At 47.4% G+C, this 26,106-nt stretch overlaps 1 protein-coding gene across 6 annotated transcripts in view; it reads right to left on the reverse strand.

Annotated features, from left to right (window-relative positions):
* PDE4A (phosphodiesterase 4A) overlaps positions 1–26,106 on the reverse strand; it is a 385,508-nt gene that overhangs the window by 12,680 nt on the left and 346,722 nt on the right. For all 6 annotated transcript variants that reach the window (XM_028712668.2, XM_028712667.2, XM_077921214.1 and 3 more), the window contains 5 exons: positions 15,041–15,134; positions 7,958–8,136; positions 4,212–4,310; positions 2,849–3,013; positions 1,172–1,271 (listed from right to left, as the gene is read on the reverse strand). In XM_028712668.2, coding sequence (XP_028568501.2) covers positions 1,172–1,271; positions 2,849–3,013; positions 4,212–4,310; positions 7,958–8,136; positions 15,041–15,134 — 637 coding nt within the window. The remainder of the gene's footprint in view (positions 1–1,171; positions 1,272–2,848; positions 3,014–4,211; positions 4,311–7,957; positions 8,137–15,040; positions 15,135–26,106) is intronic.

Genomic DNA, 26,106 nt, shown 5'->3' on the forward strand with positions numbered 1-26,106 from the left:
CCAATTCCACGAGGCAGCATCTCTTTGGATCTGCCTTTACTCCCCGCTCCTGAAAATTTGCAAATTTTCTTGGGTTTTGAGGAAAGAGCGTTTGCGACATTTTAAATCTAGAATAAAAATCGGCACAGCACCTTGGGCAAGTTTGCAAGCATGTGTGCAGGTGTCAGGTCTGAACTGGGCTTCCCTGTAAGGAAGATGGGGTGCTGTTGCTGCTGCCAGCCTCACTTTCTCCCCCAACCTGTTTCTTGTTCTCTCGCAAAGCATCAGAGTTCCCCCCTCCCGTGCCTAATTTTACTTTGCCGGCACACGTCCTCTCAGGTTACCTAGACAACAGGGACACCCTCTCCCACCCATTGTCTGATTGGAGAAAGGACTGTGCTTGCGGCAGCACAAAGTAAGGTGGAGGAGGAGGAGCTGGCGACTCGAAGGAAAGCGCATGTTCGTGTTTTAGCTGAGCGGAGACAGGCTGCATTATCCCACCATCTGGGTACAGTGAAGAGTGGAAACACTCTTAAGTGTCACATGCAGAGATCTCAAGACGGTTACAGCCTGCATTGAGTAGCACACCCTACCCAAAGCACCACAAGTTCCAGAGCTGACCTTAGCAAGGTGTGTCTGGATATGGCCCTATGGTATTCGTATGAACACCTTTGCACAAGAATGCAAGTTTGCAAGTATTTCTCTGAGCGAGGTGAAAATAACTAAACCAGAAGCAGACAGGGTTTGTGTGTCAAAACTGTCTGCTGCTGAATCCATCTGGAGAGAAACAATGAAGCTCGTGACAGAAAAACAGTACTTCTGTCTTGTCAGGATTCAGCCTCAATCTGTTAGCCACCATCCATCCTCCAACCACCTCCAGACACTCACACAGGACCTTCACTGACTTCACTGGTTCTGATTTGAAAGAGAGGTAGAGCTGGGTATCATCCGCATACACAAGTCTCTCTTTTCTTGCAACAACCCTATAGCAACATTGTCAGAAGAAAAGCAGTTCAGCCGCAGGCATGATAAGGTGACATTACAAGGTGCATGCAAAAGAGGCACATTCAAATCCTTTTCCGTCCAAGATCTCCTCCATAAATGACACACATGCGTACCCCTCCCCCTCTCCCCACCCACTCATGTCCCCCCCACGACACCCCTTTGCCCCCCAACTCCCTGTGCTACTCACTGGTATTGATCAAGAACTGGTTGGAGACACCAGGGTGGTCCACATCATGGATGGCAGCAGCAAATATTGCAGCCAGGATCTCAAGGTCAGTGAAGACAGCCTGCAAAGGACAGAGGGAGAAGCTGCTACAGGTATGGTGTTTCTGTCCTGCTTCGTGGAGGAAGCTGGTGATTCGCTAACAAGGAGAGATGCATTGTTATGAAAGGGGCCCACTGCTAGCAGAGAGCAAGGCTAGATCCCAAACCCCAAAGATTTGTGTCTTGCCGCCATGTGAGGTAAACCACTGAAGCTTACAGGCCAGAGCATTTCCTGGGCAGTATCAGGCCCCCGATGCACATGCAACTCTAATCGGATGCCTACCTCCTCTCCCCATTCTACCTGGGGAAAAGACCCTGGCATCCAAAAATTCCTCATATCCCAGGCTGGCCAGCCATTGTGGTAGACTGGTACAGAGCAGAGGTAGCTAACCTTTGGTGATACAAATCTTGCTGAACTACAAATCCCATCAACCCTGACTATTGACAGTGCCAACTGGGGCTGATGGGAGATGGAATCCAACAACATCTGGAAAGCCATAGAGGTTTTAACTCATGGGTTAAGTCATGGTTTCGGATGTAAAAACAGAAATAATAATAATAATAATAATAATAATAATAATAATAATAATAATAATGGGGCTAATTTTTCTAGCCTCTCAAAAGGAAGCATTGCCTATTGCTTATTATCATCCTTACCATTTCTATTGCTATGGTGTTTTGCAACACACATGAAGTTATAAGAATTGCCTGTCTAGATCAGAGTAGAGGTCCATCTGGGAAGCTCCTAACAGGGGCATGATTGGGAGAGTGCGCCACCCCCCTGTTGTGGCCCCCCAGCACCAGGAATGGTGCACTATATTGACTCTTCTGGGTGTTTAAACACTGTGCCCTCCGTAATGCTCCACAGCGACAAGAATTAGGCAGGCAGCAGGTTTGCAAACATACTGTAATCTCTTGCATTTGCTAATAAGTCTTGCAATACTTATTGGAGCTCTGTGGCCAATAATCTGTCTTGTCTGCTCCAAATCGATATGCGAATGTCTGCTGCCCTCCTTCCATCTGCAGCTCCTGGCCACGTGCAAGTTTCCTCTCTGCTTCCTTTCTGCCCTAGTTTTCCTTTCCGATTCCTGGCTCTTGCCTTCTCCTCTCCCTCTCATTCTGCTGCAGCTTGCTTCTCCCACACCACCAGACTTAGGCCCCTACTTCATTTTTATCCATCCTCTCCTTGGATCTTCTGCCAGTATCTAAAATCAGAGCAGTTCAGCCAATGGCAGCCAGAGCCTCTCCAGGCCACAGACATCCACCCCGAGGCTGGCAGGAGTGGAGACAATCAGCCAGTGGATTCACCACTTAATACACCGGAATCCAGATGTTTTGAATCCTCGTAGCCCTGTGAAACATTAGGCTGGGAAATAGTGACTTGTTTAAAGGGTATTTGGGCCTAAGCACAGATTCCTCAAAGGCCAGGTCTGCCAAGTCCAAGTGAAGCACTACAGTCCCTGTGCTTATGACACAATCCTCGGCTACAGGCACCCAGTGAGCAATCTCCCCCACCCCCAAATAGGCAGGCAGGTGGACTGCCCAACCACCGCACAAACACACTCACACAATTCACCGGCTACGGAAGACAAACCCTTACATCTAAGGCAGGTGTAGACAGAAGAACGTGAGTGGACTGCGTGACGTCAGCAGCATGGAGGCTGTTGTGATAAGCCACGTCGGCGTGATAGTGGTCTTCTAGCGTCATGATGTAGGTGACTAATGTGTCCACGGGGATCTTGAAAGTTTTCAGCAAGTCTCTTTCCTGGGTGGGGTGGAATAAGAGGAGTGAAGCGTTTGCTGGGAAAGTCTGGCATCAGCCCCCACCTAAAAAAGGTTGCTCAAATGAGTGCCGTTATCTTTCTCTTTCCCGTAGTGGAAAAGATAAAAGCGAGGGACAGAAACTTGTGGAACCTCGAGCAGCCATTACAATACACCAAGAGAGGATGAGCGAAAGGCTTCTGCCCACACACCGAGCTAGAGATCTCTCTTCCGTCTGCCAGAGCCCCCTCCCAGACATCACCATTCAACGTAGATTAAAGAATATTAAGTACTCTACAGAAAGAAAGCAAAAGGAGAAAAGGGGCCCTCCCTCTGACTGACAATCTCATGGGAACATTAATCAGAAATAGATCTGCCTTTTCTCATCTTAGGCAGTCTATTCGATCCAGTCCCACAGGGGGCAGGAGGGGGGGGCTAGCTTGGACCCACTGGATCACAAGTTGGCACTGCTACCATCAAGTTGTGGCAACGGGCTCCAATCCTGGCCTCTTTGCTGTGCCAGCTGCCCACTTCTGCCCTGGCCAGAGCAAGTGGTTGGGCTGTGGATCAAGCCCCACTGCTGCTGGCCAGATGTAGGATTGTAGGCTAGCGATCTTATTTATTGTGGCAAAAGCATTTGTAGGATGGAGACACTCTGTCAATGCAATGGACCCAGGAGGCTCAAGTCCATAGAAGTTTATAGTAAATATATTTACTAATGTTTGATGGCGCCACCAGGAGCCCCAACCTGCAACTCAGCCAGATCTCTCCTTAAATGTCCCCTCTGAGGACAGGGAGAGGACTTGGAAGTATCATCCACCAGGAGACAAAACAATTTGACTCAGGAAAAACAGCCAAGTCTCAAACAAGCTGCAAAAAGGGCACCTCTTACACTGAAAGTGCTCAGGGAGATGAAATCATTAAACGAAAGAACTCTCCCGAAATTGACACAGACCCTGCAAAAAGTGTTCGCCCCTTCACTTTTTGTGGAATCCTCCTTGTTTTTTTGACTTGCTTCTTGTATACAACTCCACATGTATTGAAGTGATACAGAATAATGAATCTAAAACTGACCTAGAAAGGCACACCTCAAGCTTCAGCTTCATAAACAAGTCTTTGTATATTGCGGCAATATTGCAGCCCAAGCCAGTAGGAGGGGATGAGGACACGGGACGAGGACACGGCAGTGGAAGCACACGTACCTGGAATATCGTATACATGATGCAGCTGAGCGACCGATTGTTGGTGTACTCGGCGACCCGGAAGATGTTAAGGCCCCACTTGTTTAGGTGTTCCAGTTCCTGTAAGAGCGTAGTGGGAGGAAAGTTGGTACACTTTTGCCACAATGGGTTTCAAGGGGGAAGGAGGTCACGAGAGCAGAGATGTGGAACAAGTGAAGAGAGCAAACCCCACAGTGTGTTCTCCCTGGCAGTCCAGCTGGAGCCTGAGCCGCCATTCCACACCGGGGACATCACCAAAGGCAAGACTGAAAACCATGTCACCAAGGAGACTAGGAACACTGCCCTCGCAGCTGCTCCAGAACACCCAACATGGCTTCAATCTAAGAGGCCATTTAGGGGCCTGGAAGCCAGGCAGTGTTTACATCAGTCCTGCCCAACCTGGTGCCCTCCAGGCATTGCTCAACTGCAACACCCATTCATCCCAGACCACCGGCCAGGATGGCTGGGGCTCCAAAACATCTGGAGCTCACTAGGGTGGGAAGCCTGGTTTAGCTCATCTGTTTTGAGTACAGTCACCAGTAACACTAAGATTTAGAGAGACAGAAGCAGCAAGGTTTTGCCAATAAGGTTTTGTTTTTTTTAATTACTGCATGCAGCTGGCTTAGAAATCAAACCTGTGAGCAGCAGAGCTTCTTCTAAAGCTTCGTGGCTCACGAGAATTTAAAAATGGAACAAAAAATTCATAGGTCCACCATGATCCTTTCTTCTCATTCTGTCAGTCTGAAGACAGCTCCTTAGTACTCCATGATTACGTATGCTGTGATTAAATTATGCAAACTACTTAAACAGGAATTTTCTGCTAAGGCAGTGGTTTGCAAATCCCTCCCCGCTGTGTGGACCACCTGAATGTTGCTGAGGGTCTTAGCTGGCCCATTGATCCTTTTTCTGCCTGTTGCAGTAATTGCAATGGACTTGAGCTAGATGCCGAATGATTTTAAGTTCCATTTTAATCGCTTCTTTTATTTCTTACACTGTACTTTATCGTATGAAAATCTGAATCCCATAAAATTCATATTGTAATACAATAAAATACAATATAAAAGAAATAATAAAAATATAATTTTAAATCAAGATGAATATTTAGTGCAGGCATGCTGCAGACCACTTGGATGAAGCTCACGGACCAGAGTCTGAGAACCACCTGCACCAAGAGAAACATTTCTTCTTTTTACATTTCAGTAAATATTCCCTGCTGCTATAAAAGGACATTATTGGACCACTTCCTTCGGCCAACAGCACTGTATTTGTGTTAAGGGTGTTGCTGAGCTGCACACTCTGGAGCTTGACTTTTAAAGATGCCAAATCCAACTTTTTGTCTTGGTTACTCATAGGGTGTGGCTACTGGTTTAACACCATCCTTCCAAAAAGCGAACACTTTCTTGCAAATATAGCAGATGCGCTGAGTTGCCCCCAAGAATGGTGTGTGTGTGTGTGTGACCTGGCCAGGGCGACTTGTCCGCCAGCACACACCCCCCCCCCAGCCAGCCACCTTACATTCATGAAAGTGACACACCAGGGTGAAGACACTTCGCCCTGGTGTGTCCTTTTGAGGATCGCTGTGGAATTTGGGGGGCAGCCCCCCCCTTGAAAATATTGGCAGACCTCACCGCCCCCTGATGGTGCCCCTGAAATATAGGCACGGTAATTTCAGAAACAGTGGCTTCGGTTGCCTTTGCAGTATTGAGATAGCACTAAGATTATTCTGATACCATGAGGTAGATTGTAATTTGTACAACCCTGTTTTAATTTTTTAAGTGCATAAAGAGTGTTTTCTGTGGTGCTCTCCATATTTTGCGAGACTGCAACTCCTATCATCCCTGATCTTTGGCTATGCTGGCTTCTGCAGCAGCTGTGAGTCCAACCACACTGCCTATCCCTTTGAAGGTTTATGACTACACATATACTGTATTTGTACTTACTGCTTCTGACTATACTGTTATGGCCTCCAGCCAAGACAAAATAATAAACTTGAATTAGTCCATGAGACGTGCCTAAGCACTGGGTGCACACCGCCACGCAATGAGGTGGCCATCCTAGTGTAAATTAAGGACATATTTGGTGGAACTGTCCTAAGATTGTGAATTCCTGGCAAGAGGTATTGACTGAGTCTGGACATGACATTCCCGGCTTCCAAGCGCTGAGGCTGCCTGCTTCCGCCTTGTGCCCTTTCCTCGGGCTGCAGCTTCAGCAGGTCAACCCAGGTCATTTTAAACCACTGTTACTCATTAGATCAAAAACAGACAACACCTCCCAGTTTTGGACGTAGCAGACAACTGCAGCTGAAGAGACCGAGATTGAAAGAAGGAAACCAGCACATGAATGGGAAGCGGCGAGTGAAATGCTCGTAACTGGCTTTATGAATTATGGCTGATTAAGCCAAGAATGTTACTTCCAAGCAAATCCTTTACATCATTTATAAAGGTAAAGAGCTGCGTCGTCTTGGGCTGATGAAATAGAAAGCAAGTCCCAACTGACACCAACTGGCTAGGAATGTGCAAACTCAGTGGTGGTAAGCCTCTCTGGTCAAGTGTGCCACAAGTCAAGCCCAAAATATGAGGAAATACGAGGCCTCGATAGAAAGTGCTGCACATGCAGATCTGCATGCTTTGATGACCCCTGTCCTTTTTGCCTCTAGCCCAGGGATCAGCAAGGTTTACCTTGCCCGGGCCGGTTCACTCCAGCGGAGATCCCTCTGTGGGCCGGAATGCACGTGCGCCCATGTTTTCCAGCATCTGCACAGAATCAATTTCCAGCGTCTGCGCAGACGTGGTTTCCAGTGCCACGGAAGCAAGTCCCTGCGCTGTGCTGGTTTAGCGCCGCGCGCGGGACTCGCCTAGCGGGCAGCTTGGTTTGGGGGGCGGTTAAACAACCCCCGTGGGCTGCTTGTGGCCCATGGGTCTTAGGTTGCTGACCTCTGCTCTAGCCCATTGAGCCTGGGAGTAAGATGCAGGACAGTGCTGGAGAGGCAAGGAAGAATACAGACATACACTCTTGTCCAGGCATATTGCAACCTCTCACTTCCTGCACCTGTTCTGCCGTGACCATCTATTGTCTAGCTGCCACTAAACTGGCTGTTTGGGGGGGGGGGGAATGGAGCACTCAAAAACTGGGCAGTAGATTATCAAGGGGGGTAGTTGGAATGTCACATCCATTAACAAATTAACTACGTACAGTAGGCATGCAGGTGATGGAGAAATATTGGCTCAAAGACAAAGCAATTAGTTTTATTCTTGGTCAATGGAGAGAGCTCCCATGTCTTCTCTATACTACAAAAGGCAAGAAAGTACTGTTGCCATATGCCTGGAATTTCCCAGACATATCTGGCATGCTGCAGCCAGAAGCAGTGCCCAGGAGGAAATGACTAAAAATGTCCGGGGAAATGTGGACGTATGGCAACCCATGTCGGCAGTGTTGTTTTTGGTGATTTCCCTTAAAAACAGTTCAATAACTTCTTTGCTAATTTGCCAAAAAACGCTCAACAACTTTGCCAAAAACGAAGCTCTGGATTTTCACTGTTTGAAATATGGCAGCCCTCGTACTGTTGGTTCTGGAACCAGAACAGAGCAAAACTGGATTCAAAGAAAGTCCTGCCAGAGTCTGTGATCTGTGACCCACAATCCCCATCAAAGCTAGATATACCCTTTGACTTTCCACACCAGCCGATGCCCATAATATGGGTGCCAGCTTCCTGTTGCCACAAATCTCACCTTACTGAGCGGCTCTTCCTGGTCAGTTTTGACCCCAAAGCGGGGAATACTGGAATTGGTCAGGCTGGAACTGTGCATGAGTTTCTTGACTCCGCTGATCTGGCACATGGGTTGCTGCTTCTTCTTCTTCTCCCGCTCTTTCTGTGTTGGGGATGGAATCTCCACATCGTTCTGCTTGTCTGAGGATGAAAAAAGACTGCATCTGAGAGAGAGAAAGAGGACAAGGGCGAAAGACTGAAGGTGCCACTGTTTGACCTACGCAAGAATCTCTCTGGGCAAATGTGCACCAAGGGGTTACATGACGTGGGTGCAGTTCTGCTCCATCTCTCCAAAACAAAACAGTGCCTACATCAGGCAGAGATTCATCGCTAGCTCACATATTCCAGCCTGAGCTCCTGGAGGCAAAAAGGCCAGTAGTCCCATTCTTCAGTGCCCTGCACAGAAGCCAGGATAGTTCAAGAAAGGATGGGTGGTCTATGGATGCTGGGTTAAAGACTGTACATGGGCAATAATTTCTCAAGGGACTTGGGAGGAGGTATTGTAGAGCCTTCAGTTACAGAATCATAGAATTCTAGAGTTGGAAGGGACCCTGGCAATCATCTATTCTAGTCCAACTGCATGCAGTACAGGAATCTCAACTGAAGTGTCCATGACAGATACTTAAAAACCTCCACGGAAGGAGAGTCCATCACCTTCCGAGGGAGACCCTTCCACTGCTGAACAGCTCTTACTGTCAGAAAGATCTTCCTGAGTTTTAATTGGAATTTCCTTTCTTGTACCTTGAAGCCATTGTGGTGCACACAGTTAGTCCTGCCCCACTGTGGTCATACCGATTTAGCAGGTTTTTTCAGAGCTTTGAGTTGTGCTCAGGAAAAGCATAAGCAACTCCCGAGAAGTATAACCAGTGGTGCTGCAATAAAAGTGTGCATGCTTTGGTCTGATTGCTGAAGGTACCTATTGGATAGTATCAATGTCGGAAGCAGCATGGTAACTATTTTTATGAGAGTGCTGCTGCCATTATGAATAGTAAAATACTGAACTTAAGGAGAAAACTGTGGTTCAAGCAAATCCTGTTCACCAATTATAGCGCCCCCAAGGTGTGTGTGGGGGAGCAATGCCATTGGAGGGCCATGCAGCCTCCGTAGTGAGGACTGCTTGTGCTTAGCTTTGGCTGGTTTGCCAGCAACGGCAGTTCCTGAACCGTGCTCCGATTATTTCATGGTTTGATTATGGCACGGTGCCCCATGAAAAGCTTCAGTCAAAGATGGTTTGGAAACTGCAGCTGGTTCAGAACGTTGCTGCAAGGTGGGATCATATTATACTGATCCTGAGAGCGCTTTAATTTTCTGCCGGTGTGCTACCTAGTGCAATTCAAGTTGTTGGTATAAATGCATAAAACCCTGAATAGGTTAGAACTCAAGTGCTTGAAGGAATGCCTTCCCCCTTACCAACCAACCAGTGCTGTAAGATCTGTAGGCCATGACAGAGCAGGGCTTTCTCAGTGGTGGCACCCTGCCTATGAGAGTCTTTCCCTGTACAGATCTGGTGGTCCACCACACTATTTTAATTCAGGCAACAGCTATTTATTTATGCAGGGTTTCTGTCCATCATGGGAGTGACCCTACTGATACAGCTGCATCACTAGTTGCTATATGGCATTGATTACTATACTGTGTTGTAGATTATGGTTTTAACTTTGTTTTTAATGCTGTACTTTGTGGAATCTGATAAACCCCCTGGGCTCCATGTGAGGAAGCGAAGAATGCAATAAACAGGTAATGCTGATGACTAAATTAGTGAAAGATAAGCAACACAACTCTCCACTCTAGCCCCACCCATACAAAAATGTGTCACCACACATTGATTCAAGTCTCCAAATGCTCCCTAACCATCTCTCTCTCTCTTTGTGCAGCAAATCTAGCCTATTTTAAAAAATAATAATAATAACATTTTTTATTTATACCCCGCCCTCCCTGGCCAGAACCTAGCTCAGGGCAGCTAACACCAATAAAACTACAGTAAAAATATAATGGGGGAGGGGAACCCAATTTAAAATACAGATTAAAATACAATTTAAAATGCAGCCTCATTTTAAAAGTAACCCATGGATCAAAACCATAAGGGGAGGGAAACATAAGGGCCAGACTGAGTCCAAACCAAAGGCCAGGAGGAACAGCTCTGTCTTGCAGGCCCTGCGGAAAGATGTCAGGTCCCGCAGGGCCCAAGTCTCTTATGACAGAGTGCTCCACCAAGTCGGGGCCAGTACTGAAAAGGCCCTGGCCCTAGTTGAGACCAATCTAACCACCTTGCGACCTGGGACCTCCAAAAATGTTATCATTTGTGGACCTTAAGGTCCTCCGCAGGGCATACCAGGAGAGGTGGTCCCGTAGGTACGTGGGTCCTAGGCCGCAAGGCAGTAATCCCCCATCAAACCCGCCCCAACCCCCCAATTCCATCCATTCCTTGAAATCTATTACCTGTGGACGAGGTATCATGCATTTGCATTCAGCCAGGACTAGAGGGCTCCACTGATCTTTTCAGGAAATGTGCACACTGGAGCTTCAAGGGATGGGGGCAAGGATGTAGTGATTCGGGGGCTGTAGGCCTCTAAGAAGGCTGTGGGGCAGTTTTGTGGAGAGACTCACCCTCAGGAGTGCAGGGCCTCGTTCCCCCACCTTCTTCAAGGACCGTCTCCAGGGGCAAGAAGTCACGGGTGGGGGGCACCCACTGGGAGAAGAGAGGAGGTGGTGGGGACAGCCTGCCCAGGGGTAGGTGGCGAGCCGTGGGTGAGCCCAGCGGGGGCAGGAAGTGGGGAGGGCGCAGGGTGAGGGGGAAGTGAGAGCGGGTCACATCATGGCAGGGCAGAGCTATGCCCCAATTATACCTGCGGGAGAAGCAGCGGCAGGGGGGCCTCATGGTCGAGTGGGGAGGGGGGCAAGAGGCCTGGGGCCAGCAGTGCACAAGCCATCGCTGCATTCTAGAGTCGGTTGCTAAGAAGCAGGATTGTGACGCCTCAGAGCACCCAGCCAACCAGCAGGCACTGGGGCTTTCTCGGGAGGGCAAAGCAGAACCCTTTGTGGAGACACCTCCGTTGCTCTCCAGGGCCCTTCTTCATCCCAAACGCTTCCAAAAGATGCAGGGCTCCCAGACCCCTTCAAGCTCAGCTGAGCACAAAATCAGAAGTGGCTTTTTACCAAGACTGGAAGAATGTGAGGACATCTCTCGCGGAAAGAGAGATAGTGGCCCAGAACCTCCCATAGCCGATTTGCTAATGGAGCCACCTTTTATGCAGACAGGGCAAGAGGTCAGATTCAACCCCATCTTCCACAACAGGACAGCCTACTGGGTGACCAAGAGCATCCTGGGATTTGCTTGTGAGCTGGACATAATAGACTCTACGGGCTGCCTCCAGTATGGTGAGTGCTCCTTGACTTGCAGGCCTATTTTGCCTGAATGGTACAATCAGCTTACAGAAAGCAGACTCACAAAGAGGCACAGGCAGAGATGGGAACAGAAGAGGTTCCTCTCTTTTCCTCACCCCAACTTCAGTCATACCTCGGGTTAAATATGCTTCAGGTTGAGCGTTTTCAGGTTATGCTCCACGGCGACCCGGAAGTAACGAAGCACGTTACTTCCGGGTTTCGCTGCTCACACATGACAGATGCGGCAAATCGTGACCCGCACACACACGTTCGCTTCAGGATGCGAAGGGGGCTCCGAAATGGATCCCGTTTGCATCCAGAGGTACCACTGTAGTAGATCCCTCTCCCAACTCTGAGCCAGGAAGAACTCAGAAGTCCTGGCTATTTCCTACAACGTAATCCCACGCCTGTTTCCACACAGCCAAGCATGGGATCCAAATATCCCAGCGGTTCCCAGACGCAGTTCTATTCTGTCCTGCTAGATGCAACTTCCTCTGCCAATATCAGAAACCACCCAGGGTTTTCTTCTGCTCTGTAGGGTAGGACTCGAACCAATGGCTTCAAGTTGCAAGAAAGGAGATTCCGACTAAACATCAGGAAGAACTTTCTGACGGTAAGAGCTGTTCAGCAGTGGAACGAACTCCCTCGAGTGGTGGTGGGCACTGCTTCCTTGAAGGTTTTTAAGCAGAGCTGGATGGCTAGCTGTCACAAATGCTTTAGCTGAGATTCCTGCACTGCATGGGGTTGAACTAGATGATCCTTGGTGTCCCTTCCAACTCTTTGATTCTGTGAGTCTCCTTGCAGCAGCTCTATGCCAGCAAAAATAGTCTGGGCTCTGGGCCAACCAGCTAAATACCAATAGCCTAGATTTGATCTCTCTTTCTTTGATCTCGCTCACCTTTTGCACCTCAGCAGCCTTTACTGCCCCACCACCTGACCTGGGCAGGACATGCCGCAGTTGCTTATGTGGAGGAAGAGCGAGTGTGAATTCTGGCCCCAGCACAACTTGCCGCTGGCCTCAGCCCTCAGCCCAAGTTCCGGCTCCCTCACAAGGCTCCCATTGAAGGGGCCGTTTGCATCAACATTTGCTTAAGGCTGGGTATTTGCATCTGCTGACGTCAATGGAGGCCTGGCTTCTTGGGAACTCAGTTAATGGAGGCACCCGGGAGTTTGCCTTGAATGTCCTCAGCTACCGACTGCCTTTTTCTGGCTCTGGGGAGCGTGTGGGTCTGTCGAAGAGAGATACAGGGAGGAATCTCCAACTCAGCAAGTGCCCGAATGACCACATATACTTGAATGCATTGTCTAGACACTGTTTTTCTTATGTCAACAGTGTACACCACAGAATGTGAGGTGCGCAGCATGGATTTGTGTCCCATATATGTGCCTGAAGTGCCTCACAGTCCAATCCTACGCTCCTTATCCATGGATTTCAGGGTGCTTTAATCAGAGTAAATGGTTTAGGCTCCAATCCTACACTCGTTTGCCAGTGAGTTAAGTCCCACTGAACCCAAAGGGCCTTACTTCTGAGTGGAAATATCTAAACTTCCACTGTTAATCTGCAAGTGGAAAGAGCGCAGCATTAGCTTGTCCAGCCTCACATGGCATGGCCCAGCCCTCAAACGCAGGAATCTGGATCCTTGGACAGGAGGCAGTAGAGCCCATTGTCAAATAGGAGGCACAGCCCTCAAGGGTGCTGGTTCCAGCTCTTACACCTAGAGTTGTCCAACAGCTGAACTTCAGTGTGCAGGACAAATAATCTGAAACTGGAAATGGACATGTAACCTTGGTGTAAGGTGGGGTTATGCACTGCCTACAGAAGGCTAAGCTTACTAGGAAAGCTCAGCCACACCTAACCGGGAAACAAAAAAGCACTGAAGCAAAAAGTTTAAACAAGATAATGCAAAAGAAACAAACAGAACCGTGATGGAAGTGATATTGAAAAGGGAGGGGGAAAAGAGGTGCGCCAAAGTTTCACTCTCACATATTTAAGGTGAGAGGGGGTCTTTTGGAGATCCTGCAATTTCCAGCAGTACTTTTCTCAAGGTGGTGAACATGGTTCTCCTCCTCCCCATTTCATTCTCACAACTATCCTGTGAGGTAGGTTAGGCTAAGTGATGGTGACTGGCCCAAGGTCACCCGGCGGGCTTCATGCCTGCGTGGGGATTCGAACCCTGCTCTCCCAGGTCCTAGTCTGACACTCTTAACACTCCAACCACTACGCCACACTGGCTCTGAGCTGTTGAACTGTAACACTGGACAGCATAGTAGTAAGTCTCTTGGAGGCAAATTTGAATGTGGACGTCCTCTGGCCCCTTTACATTACTTTCAACTGTGTGTGTGCTTGAATATGCAATTCCAGCCACATTCTCACCGTAGTCTTGGGGAACTATGTGAAAATGGAACTAGAAGTATCTTCATCCCACTCCCCACCCATTCAATGCCTCACTGATCATCAAAAAGGGGGTTCTTGGGGGATTATGTATGTGAACAGACAGTGGACCCTTGGGTTACGTTACCTTCGGGTAATGTAACTTTTGGGTTGCAAATGTGGCAAACCCGGAAGTGTATACTTCTGGGTTTCGTCGCACGCTCATGTGCAGAAGCACTCTGCACACTTCGCGCATGCGCAGAAGCGCTCTATCACGCCGTGTGTGCATAAGCAGACCTCTAGATGCGGACTTTTCAGGGTACAAATGGACCCCCGGAACAAATTAAGTTCATATCCGGAGGGTCCACTGCATTCATAAAACTTCACCTCTGCATTTGAGCTCAACTCTAAGGAAAATAATGTAATATTAAGATACAGTGGTACCTTGCAAGACGAATGCCTCGCAAGACAAAAAACTCGCAAGACGAAAGGGTTTTGGGTTTTTTGAGTTGCTTCACAAGACGATTTTCCCTATGGGCTTGCTTCGCAAGACGGAAACGTCTTGCAAGTTTGTTTCCTTTTTCTTAACACCGTTAATACAGTTGCGACTTTACTTTGAGGAGCAACTCATAGCACGCGGTGTGGTAGCCTTTTTTGAGGTTTTTGAAGACTTTGGTGATTTTTGAAGCTTTTCCAAAACTTTCCCGAAACTGTGCTTCGCAAGACGAAAAAAATCGCAAGACGAAAAAACTCGCGGAACGAATTAATTTCGTCTTGCGAGGCACCACTGTATATCCCTGAAGAGATGCCTAACAAATTTTGGGTTAGTTCATTGTTAGACTCCAACAGGTAATATGAGAGCCATTTTTAGATTACAGCTAAGCTATGCAGACAGACCTAAATACATTTTAATCAGAGCCTATGACAATGGACTGGAGAGATTAAAAATCCTACAGGCTTTATGGCAAAGCTCTGAACTTTCCATTTCAGATTCAATTCCTCTTTTATCAGAAACCTTAAAGAAATGTACAACTTTAATGTTTGCCATGGGATTTTAGATTTAAATTAATTATTTTTCCATGCAGGCCAGACAATATATGTTTATATCTCAGAACAAACCCCCCCCCCCCATGCCATGCACACACTTTTTAAACAGTTTAAAGAACTCTAATAATCCTGAGAGCCAAATTGTGTAATGGTGGAAAATTATACTAGGCGTTAATATATTATTATTATTGGGTTTTTTTTTCTTTCAGGGCCTCAACAGTCAAAAGGCACCTTTGCACTCACCTAAGAAGGTGTTGGAAATATATTCAGAGACCTGGTTTCCAGAGCGGCTCATTTCAGAGAAGTGGGTTAGTTCACGGTTCAGCATTCTTTTGAACTGTCAGACAGAGGGGGAAAGAGAGAAGAGGAAGGAGTTAACATGGGTTTTCTGTCACATACACAGGTATGAACAGGTCATGCAATTGTGTGTCACTGTATACGACTTACAGGACAGTCTGAATTTGAATATGTATGCATACATAGGCTTTGAGAAAGAGAACAACGGCAAAAGAAGACGTTATTGGATCAGAACAAAGCGCCCATCTAGTCCAACATTTGATTGGCACAGGGGCCAACAAGATTCACATGGCAAGTCCAGAAGCAAGACATGAATACAACTGCCTCTGACGGCAAACATCATGGCCAGATGATGGCAGCCACATGGTCCAGGAATACCTGTGAGCCACTACTTGTGAGTAAATGTGTGAGAGAATAAACATGTGTGCCACATCTTGAATCATGTGTGTTCTTCTAGTCCAGGGGTGGGTAACCTTTGGTCCAGTTGCTGTTAGGACACCAGTTCCCAACATTTCTGGCCATCCTGGGTGGGGCTGATGGGAGCTGGAGTCCACCAACATTGGGGTGGGTGGGTGTTAATAATAGGTTCCTCACCACATTGCAATGGATTTCAAACTGTCTTCCTAGGAATTACAGCATTTCTAAGGGGGCTTCCTACTGAGAAAACTGCAAATAAGCTTGTTTTCCACTTCCAATCATCTCCTGCTCACTGACCATGCTAGACTTCAGCTGGGTTCAACTGGCCTGGCCAGTTCTCTTGTCTGAATAGGATGTGTGCACCCAATAACATGCACTGGAACCCTTTGTAACACATTCAGGGATTCACTGGCAGACAAACCTACATTAGGGTAAGAACCTTGACAATTGACACTCTTAGTAACACACATTACCATTGGCCATGCATATATTTTCATGTGCGTACACAAGCATGCATGTAGTTGTATTCAGACTTTTCCCACGTGTGGAGATGCTATTGTGTAGATGTGGAGGTACAGGGTCTCAGCTGCACAAGAACGCTTGTGCAAGCATGTGATGCACTGATACACAGTCATGAGAACTCACAGACTTCTGTTAATACTGTTGCAAAAGTTGGGTGCCACTCCCAATCTCTGCCAAGCCATGGCAAGATTCCAGGGAGGTTCCAGGGTCTGTGCTTGTTTGAGATGCAAGACACAGCAGAGGCTGTCACAGCCTTAAGATATATGGTTTATTCACATATATATACTTTTAATCTGCGTGGAGTTTAGGAACTCAGCTACAGTAGTAAAGAAACAGTTATTTGAATGCGCTATAAATATGTAACACCAGATGGCGCCAGAGAACAGGAAATTTTAAAACACAGTTTTCCATAGAGATTTTTCCCCTTTTGTTATAATGATCTAATTTTTGACTTATTTATAGCGGGGGTTTTTCCTGTGTCTAGATCCACCCCAAATCTTACAGCATGGCCATTCAAGAGGGGCTTGTTCCCCACAGCAGTACAGCAGCTGATTCCAGGGCATTTCTCTCTACTTGCCTTCATCCAGCCAGCCCGTCCAAGATCATTCTGGCCTTTTCCCCAGCTGTTGTGCCAAAGGCTCCAGACTCTTCCTGTGACATCATGCCCAGTTACCCTGGCAACTTTCCGAATCCCCAGTCTCTGTTCACACCTCTTCTCTTGTCTTGCCAATGGCCCTGCATTGTTTCTTAAAGGCCCTAGCTTGGCCATGTTGTTCTGCATAGGCTAGTCCAGGAATTCCTCCACAACTTGTATTTTCCCTTCATATCCCAAATAATCAAAATCCTACCATTTATTAATTTCTACTATTCACGAATAGACCCTGTTACCTCATATCTGTAACAATACAATACAAATACAATAACAATACAAAGGACCTGCCATACCCATGGACAGATGTTTCTTTAGCCCAAATGCAACCCAGAGTATGGAAAACTGACTTGCAAATGCGTGCGGACTCTCAAAACAGCTCAGGTTCAAGAGGGTTTCACGAGTGAAGCCCCAATCTATTGTGGCACAGGGACATCATTTACACAGAGGACAGGGAGGTCATCTCATCCACCGACCCATCCATGCCTCACCCACCAGCTGGCGTTTCAACCCATATGCAATCATTGCACATGTATAATTCCTTAGGGTCATCCGCATGTTTGACCAGCCTCATAAACTGAGTAGCTGTAATGGAAATGGCTCCTGATATTGAGAACGCACACCAAAGGCACAAATTCCCTAGTTTCAATAAAAGAAATTCAATTGTTTTTAATCCATGTTGATAACATAGCTGTCTCTTTATTATGAATTTTTTAAAAAAAAACAACAACAACCCAACAACAAACACCCATAGTTTAGATCAGTGGTGGGGAACCTGTGGCCCTCTGGATGCACGTGGACTGCAATTTGCAGCATCCCTGAACACTGACCACGCTGTCAGAAGTTGGAGTCCACCAACATCTGGAAGGCCACAAGTTCCCCACATTTGGTCCAGATGGATACACCAAATGTCAGATGATGTGGTAGCAGGTTTTCATACCCAGCATTGAAAAAAAGTGTGGTGAGCTCATTGGACATCAAAATCTTTGAAGTGGTTTTTTGTGTGTGTTTTTTTGGGTGGGTGGGTGGGTGGGGGGGCAGACAGACACATTGTCTGGTAATCCTGCATCAGACCTACTTCATTTCATCTTATCATTTCTAGAGCCTTGGTACCCCTTGGTGGTCTGAAGCTTAATCCCTTCCTGCAACCAGCACTACAAAACTCAGCACCAAGGATTTGGGGCAAAGGGACTGGCTTTCCCAGTTTGGTGCCTGACATTGCTGTCATTTCCAAACCCACTTTGTCCTTGAAAAAACTCCCGGATGCTGCTCCCTGGCAGAAGGGTTGAGGTGACTCATCAGCTCGTCAGCCAAGACATGGGTAATGCTACAGACCGCCCAGCTGCAGCAGCCTCAGGAAGAAACCAAAGGGAAAAACCACCTTCCAGGAGGACTTCCACAGTGCTGCTTCAGCTGTTCTTGATTAGGGGTCAGGATGCTATTATGTGGAAGTGCAATCCAAGGCCTGCTCTTCTCTGATCCAGGACAAAAAACCAAACCCCTTCTTCCTTCGCTTGGACTCACCCAGGCATGCAAAAGCTCTGCAGACGGATGCTCTTGCGCTGTCCCTGCCAATCCGCCAAACAGGGCTTTTCTTCAGCTGCAAATCACCAGAACTCAGTTCCGGCACCTCTCAGGTGGGTGCCATTGCCATGATAAGAGAACAAGGGAGGCATTGATGGTGAGTTCCGGCACCTCTTTTTCTAGAAAAACAGCGCTGCCCACACATACCCAGCTAGAGCCTGCATGGAAATTCTGTCCTTCATTGCTATTCCTCTTATACCCTGCCCCTCCTCCTGATTCAAACTTGCCCTTTCCTTGGTACAGGGTGCTTGAGAGGTCAACATGCTTCTCTGTGCCTCCTGGGAAAAGGGCAGAATACAAACTCGGACAAATGATCCAAATCGCTGCTTCTTACTTGTGTGAAGATGCAATACAGCGGGCACTCAGGTTGTGAACGTGATCTGTGCGGGAATCACGTTCGCAACCCACAGTGGTCTCAACCCGCAGCGCCGTGTCTGCGCGCGCGCCGGTTGCGATTCTGCGCACGTGCAATGCACGATTTAGCACTGCTGTGCACGCGCAAAAACCCGGAAGTAACCCGTTCCGTTACTTCCATGTTTGGCACGGTGTGCAACCCGAAATCATGCACCCCAAAGCATCTGTAACCCGAGTTATGACCGTAGTGGCATGTTTGAGCATTGCTAACACGGCTCTTAAGGAGCAAGCCAAGAACACTGGGTTAGTGTATTTCAGGCACATCCAACTCCCAAGAGACTGTGATCTACTCACATTATAAAAATACTGGCTGTGATCTACCCATTGTTATTGACAGGCAAAGTTGTTGGGCTTTTTTAAAGGGAGCCAAAGCTGGGGGGGGGGGGGGGAGATTTACCGCGATCTACCACAGACGTCTAGTGATCTACCGGTAGATCACGATCTACCTGTTGGACATGCCTGGTGTATTTGATTCCTGAAGAGCAGCTGCTTCAAGTTAGGCTGATCTCCCCAAAGCCCTGTGGCTGATGAGGACAACTTGCCTATGCAACTTGCCAAGCTAGCTTCCCAAGAGCAGTATATGGTGGAAGGAGGTGTGTGTGTGTGTGTGTGTGTGTCTGTGTGTGCTGATTTCCTGCCTTCTTCCAAGACGCTTTTCACACCACTGGTTGTCTGCTACCACAGCCAAGTAGAAAAATGAGTAGCTGCCACCTAGGCATGTGCTTAGCCTGAGAGTACCAAGAGTTAAACCAGCCAGGGACCGTCACAAGTACAATCTTCTCCCTCCTCCCACATCTTTCTCAAATGTTTAGCCAGACTTTCTCCCCCTGCATAAGGGAAGCTGGCCAGCAACAATACATCGTGTCTGGAGTGGAGTCAGCTGAATGTAGCTTCAACCAGATCCATGGGCATAGCCAGGATTTTTGTTGGGGGAGGGAAGTTGAGCTTTTGGGGGGAAATCGCCCCCCAAAGTTGCTGAGCTGTTTTTGAGAGATTGCCTCAAATGTTGTTGAGCTTCTGGTGGTGGTGGTGGAGAACCTTAGTTTTTAAAGCATTATTAATGCCTTTTGATACTTTTTGAGGATTCCCCCCCCACCCTGACTACACCCAAGACCAGATCCTGCCTTGAAGCAGGTACATAAAAGAGCTGCCAGTGTTTAGGACCGGAAAGTGTTTTGGGAGGCACACTTCCTTGCCTTCCCTTTTATCATTTGCTAGCAAACCACCTATCGTTACGAGAGACAAGGCGGATGAGGGCAGAGGGGTTGATGTAGGTTTCTGCATGTTCTGTGCACAAGCACATGCTGAAACCTCTGTGGGAGCCCTGTGCATGAAGGCCACGCCACCCTACAGTGGGGTAGAAGGCAGATTTTCCTTTCGCACACAGCACTGGTCTCCCATAGGTGTGAACAGCATTCATACACTTATAGGAGAGAAAGAAGGGAATGAACTTTAGGAGTTGGAGTTAAATTAGCTCTCCGAAACTGGAAACTCTATTCACTACATTTCCTTACCCCCCCAACCCCCCCCCCCTCTTTTATAAGTCATTAAGATTTCTTTCAGGGTATCCCATGAGGACTGGGAGAAGCAGACTTGCCAGACTGCTCAGCAGATGAAAGGCTGGGCTAAACTTGAACTACAAAACATCAGTGTAAAGCCAGAAAGTAATTTTCCCCCCTCTTACATGCTCACTCCCACCAAATGAAGATAAGAAGGTGATTGCATTAACTTGCTTTCACCCACACCACTTAAAGCACTTACAAGCCTCTTTCCTGAGCCTGGTGTGCTTGTGTAAAAGACAGAAATGCAGTTTTAAATATGTGAGTGTATTAAGCTTTTAAAAATCAATTGATGACCATCTGAGAAGGTGGATTAAAAACCCTCATTTTAGCCTGTGCATCACCTGTGAACAGAAGCGTTCCATCTGGAGCGTATTTTTAGTTCTCTGCTTGCATGTCAACATTTAAAGCAGGAAAAGCATTAGCTTGCAAACAGTGGTAGTGAATTAACTGAAGAAAGGATAGATTCCCAAGTGATAATTAAAGTACTTTAAAATGCACGTGCCATTTGGGCTTTATACTCCCTCACGGTATGATTATTCTCCAGCATGAAACAAAGGTCAAAATTGCACCACCACCGCCAAATGCCCACTGCTCTCAAAATCTATTAGGGCGCTGGCCATCATGACAACATGGGCATAGACGGGGGGAGGCAGGTGAGCAGCAACTGCCCCCCAGCAAATAAATCAATAAAAATACTTATCTAATGGAAGTTCTGCCCCCTAACCTGAAGTCTGCCGCTCCCCAACATAAATGCTGGCTACGCCCATGCATGACAATGTACCATATACAAAGTAGGACCCTCGTACCTACGGGACCGCCTCTCCCGGTATGCCCCACGGAGGACCTTAAGGTCCATAAATAGCAACACCCTAGAGGTCCCGGGCCCTAAGGAAGTCAGATTAGCCACAACCAGAGCCAGGGCCTTTTCAACACTGGCTCCGGCCTGGTGGAACGCTCTGTCTCATGAGACCAGGGCCCTGCGGGATCCGATTTCTTCTGCAGGGCCTGTAAGACAGAGTTGTTCCGCCTGGCCTTTGGCTTGGATTCTATTTGATTCCCTCCCCCTCTTTCTTTTTTCATTTCTCCTCCTGTGAAGAGGCTGCATTTTAATGTTTTAATGTTGTATTTTAATTCTTGTTTTTTTAAGTTGTATTTTAATCAACTTGTTTTATTATTGGTTGTTAGCCGCCCTAAGCCTGGTCTTGGCTGAGGAGGGCGGGGTATAAATAAAATTTATTATTATTATTATTATTATTATTATTATTATTATTAGGGCAGAGGGCTTGGGGTGGGGAGCCCCAGATCTGCTGTAGATCCTCCAACCATGTCTTGTAGAGCCAGCATTTCTTAACATTCACTCACTTAGCTCCACCCTTGTTTTGAAGCTGGACATCACCTGTAAGAGTAGGCTTCAGATATTTCCTAGCCCATCCTCCTTTCACATAGGGTTCCCTGTCCCTCTGGTGCAACAACTATTATGGGTGGCTATAAATGACATTTCCTTAAGTACTTAATGCCCAAGACATGTCTCTCGCCACTGGGTTGTTTGTACTGTCCAAGTAAGGAGGTTTTAAGGAGATATTTCTATTCCATAACAGTGGCCGTGTTCTTCCCTCCACACACACTGGACCAGGCACCCTAGACAAATGGCATCCTGTTTCATGGAATACAACCTTGATAGGTTAAAAGGTAAAGGGACCCCTGACCGTTAGGTCCAGTCGCGGACGACTCTGGGGTTACGCCGCTCAACTTGCTTTATTGGCCAAGGGAGCTTCCGGGTCATGCGGCCAGCATGACTAAGCCGCTTCTGGCAAACCAGAGCAGCGCACATAAACGCCGTTTACCTTCCCACCGGAGCGGTACCTATTTATCTACTTGCACTTTGACGTGCTTTCGAACTGCTAGGTTGCCAGGAGCAGGGACCGAGCAACGCGAGCTCACCCTGTCGCGGGGATTTGAACCGCCGACCTTCTGATCGGCAAGTCCTAGGCTCTGTGGTTTAACCCACAGCGCCACCTGCATACAACCATGATAGGTTACCACTTGCTAAATTGTGGCCTAGTGCTTCCAAATAGCAGGTGATATAGTCAAATTATGCCTGGGCTGTATCATGTCAGATGAAAGGCAATGGAATAGCAAGAGATACACATGCAATAGATAAAATTCCTAGGAAACAGCAAATTAGCATGCCAGGAAGCAGGATCCTAGCTCACCTTTCCCTCTGACTTGCCAATTTTATATGTGCAGGATTGTCCGCCCCCGTGGGGAACTTTTCTGTTGTGTGAAACGTCCACCTGCAGTCTAAAGTGGTATGGTCCACAGCACAGGTTTACCAGTTCAATTGCTCTTCATGAGAACTTGGGCCTGTGCTTCAGTCTCTTACCAGAGGCTGCTAATAGCTCAGTCCACCTTCAAGAACGAGTGTTTGTGGCCGTGCTCAGAGACGGAAGTGGGGGCAGTGTTTGTGGGCAGTCCCAAGTTTTCACAAGATGGAGTTCTTACTTGTGTGAGAACTTACACCAGCGTGTCAAGAAGCTCCTTCCCCACTTCTCTTGGCTGTAAGGTCAGCCTGACACATTTTAATCACCTAGGGGTGTCCCATTTTCCCTTGCCATGCTAGTGTATGCTGAGGCCCAGTTTCTCTGGCCTCTTCCATTCCAAGCCTACAGGCTCATTCTCTCTCCACCCCCTGCCCCAGGATCACGTGTCCCAAACATCTTCCTCAATTGCTTTGATTTCGTCTTTTTCTCCCCTCAGCAAAGCTACCAGTCCCTCCCCTCCTGCTTTCCATCACACATTTCCTCAAAGCTGCATATAGCGGAACCACAAAAGGGGGGGTGGGAAGAGAAGAGACATGAAAAGGGGAACAGAAGTGGCATCCTCGTCATCTCTGGCAGCCAATCCACTGCGCCTCAGAGCTATCTCCATAGCAACAAGAGTCTCCTTAGCAACTGCCCCCATTTCCAGACCAGAGGACCGGGTCTCTGGGAAATCCTCCAAACACAAGACAAAGTGGAGGATAGAATCCCTTGGATTTAACCCATTATCTTTATATTATGTTAAACACATATGCCCCTACTGAACTTTGGGGGAAATAGTCTCTTCAGATGCCCAAAATTCAGGCAGGCCCTCGCAATCTGAGGCAGAGGAAGAAAAGCTTCCATTTCCCCTCTCTGCCCCCAAGCTGAAGGCTCTTTCCACCTAGGTAGGATTAACAACATCCTCTCTTTTTCCTTCTGTGCTGCTCCCACATCTGCCTCATTCATATGCAGGCAGGCAGGTTTGTGGTATGGCAAGAAGGCCAGATGGCTGCTGTTGTGTCTCCCACCCAGTTCTGGGCACCACAGTTTAAAAAGGGCACTGACAAGCTGGAATGTGTGCAGAGAAAGGTGACCAAGATGATCAAGGGTCTGGAAGCCAAGCCTTATGAGGAATGGTTGAAAGAGCCGGGGATGCTTAGCCTGGAAAAGGGGAGACTGAGAGGAGATATCTTCAAATATCTAAAGGGCTGTCACGTGGAGCTTGTTTTCTCCTGCTCTGGAGGGTAGGACCTGAACCGATGGCTTCAATTTACAAGAAAGGAGATTCCAACTAAACACCAGGAAGAACTTTCTGACAGTAAGGGCTGTTCAGCAGTCCAACAGACTCCTACGAGAGGTGGTGGACTCTCCTTCCTTGCAGGTTTCTAAGCAGAGCTTGGATAGCCAACTGTCATGTACGATCTAGTAGAGATTCCTGCATTGCAGGGGGTTGGAATGGTTCAAATCATCTGGCCCTTCCTTCCACCCCATTCTTTGTTTTCCTAAGTGGGTTAGACCCCTGCAATACCATGACTGCACTTTCATAAATTGTGGGTTAACAACGCACTCGGCTGTAGAGTTGCTCCAGGGCAGTGTGGGGAAATTTAAAATGGCAGGTTGTAGCTGAGAACCAAAGGGACTCGGATTAAGCGTCAGGGCCCCTGACAAGGTCCTGCATAAGGGGGTCAGTTGCTGACCCTGGGCCTGAACCTGGCAGTACAAATATCTGACGTATCTGAAGACTGGCCACGCTTGAATATACCAAGAGTACGAGACTTAGTTAGGCATGTGCATGGGGGTGAGGGGTGTTATTATCACACCCCACTTTTTTGGAAATGACAACACTGGTTTTTAGAACTTGCTCAACACAGAAAAGAGGCTTGTGGAGGTCAAGGTAAATGAGAAACACAACTGAAGCAGAAACATGACCCCTAGCTTTGAGGATACCACTGGTTTGGATGTGAAGTTTGTTTTGCTCCTAATCAACCATGATTTGTAGCTAAGGTTTGCTCCTGGCCTCCTGACAGTGGTTTGTTGAGAGTGGAAAAAAACATAATGTTTTGTGTTCAGACATAAACCAGGGATTATGGTTTTTCCTTTTATGGGCTAGTGGGGAGGAGACACTCGAATCTGGTTTTTACCAGGAGTACACCTTTTACTGGGATGCAGGTGGCGCTGTGGGTTAAACCACAGAGCCTAGGACTTGCTGATCAGAAGGTTGTTGGTTCAAATCCCTGCGACAGGGTGAGCTCTCGTTGATCAGTCCCTGCTCCTGCCAACCTAGCAGTTCGAAAGCACATCAAAATGCAAATAGATAAATAGGTACTGCTCCAGCGGGAAGGTAAATGGTGTTTCTGTGCGCTGCTCTGGTTCGCCAGAAGCGGCTTATTCATGCTGGCCACATGACCCGGAAGCTGTACGCCGGCTCCCTCAGCCAATAAAGCGAGATGAGCGCCGCAACCCCAGAGTCGGTCACGACTGGACCTAATGGTCAGGGATCCCTTTACCTTTACTTTACACCTTTAGATTGAAACCATGCTGTGGGAAATAGGCTGCTGACTGAAGCCTGAATGCTTTCTGTCTTGATGAAGAAGGAAAGCAGCAACACTTCACAGATAAAGACAAAAAGTCAGTATAATAAAGGATCACTTAGACAATCTGAATTATTTTAATTCAGCAGAGTTAAGACAGCATTTTAACCAAGGAACTCCAGAGGCAGAGGATTCTACACCCCATTGAGGGTGGCAGACTGATCTCTGTTATAAGGAGCAACCTATGGGGAAGCTCTCCTGTACAAGCCCCACTGAAATGAACAGGAAGAACTGCACAGTAATGCTCTTGCACACTTCCCATTCATGCCAATGCAAACATCCTGACAGATTGCGTCCCATATTAATTAGAGAAGGGAGTGTGGGTGGAGGTAGCTAACAGTTGAGTTTTCTACCTCAGGCATCAAAACGAATTAGAAACTTAGTAGGCAAATCTCAGAAATAATAGCTGCCATACTTGAAAATTCATGGGAAACATATCTGGCCCTTCAGGTTGGAAGAGAAGTACAACAACATGTATCTTTTTAAAGGGGGAAGGGAGAACAACTTTTGGAATTATGCACCTGCAAGCATCAATGCTGGGAAAGATATTAGAATAAGTTCATAAACATTTTGAAGAAAATGGGGTATGAACAACCAGCTTACAACTTTTTCTTGTTGTTAAAGTACAGATCCTACACCATCCTAACTTCCTGCTTTGAAAAATAAATGATTTAGCAGGCAAGGAACACCTGGCAGGTACATATTGGCGCAAGGCTTTGGAGGCCTTAGTCCTTCATGAGAGCCATGCATGGAAGTCTGGAATATATGAACTAGAAGAAGCTATCTTAAAATGAATATGCAAATTGGTGGAGAAATCACATATGGCTCAAGATCAGGTTGGAATGAGGCTTGATACGAGTACAGCTATCAGTTCTGTAAATGACACAAATTTGTGGTGAACGACAGTCTAGAGTGGGGATGGAGGATGTGTGGCCCTTCAGCTGTTGCTAGATTCCAGCTTCCATCAGTCCCA

The sequence above is a fragment of the Podarcis muralis genome, chromosome 17, assembly GCF_964188315.1.
Source record: "Podarcis muralis chromosome 17, rPodMur119.hap1.1, whole genome shotgun sequence".
Lineage (NCBI taxonomy): Eukaryota > Metazoa > Chordata > Lepidosauria > Squamata > Lacertidae > Podarcis > Podarcis muralis.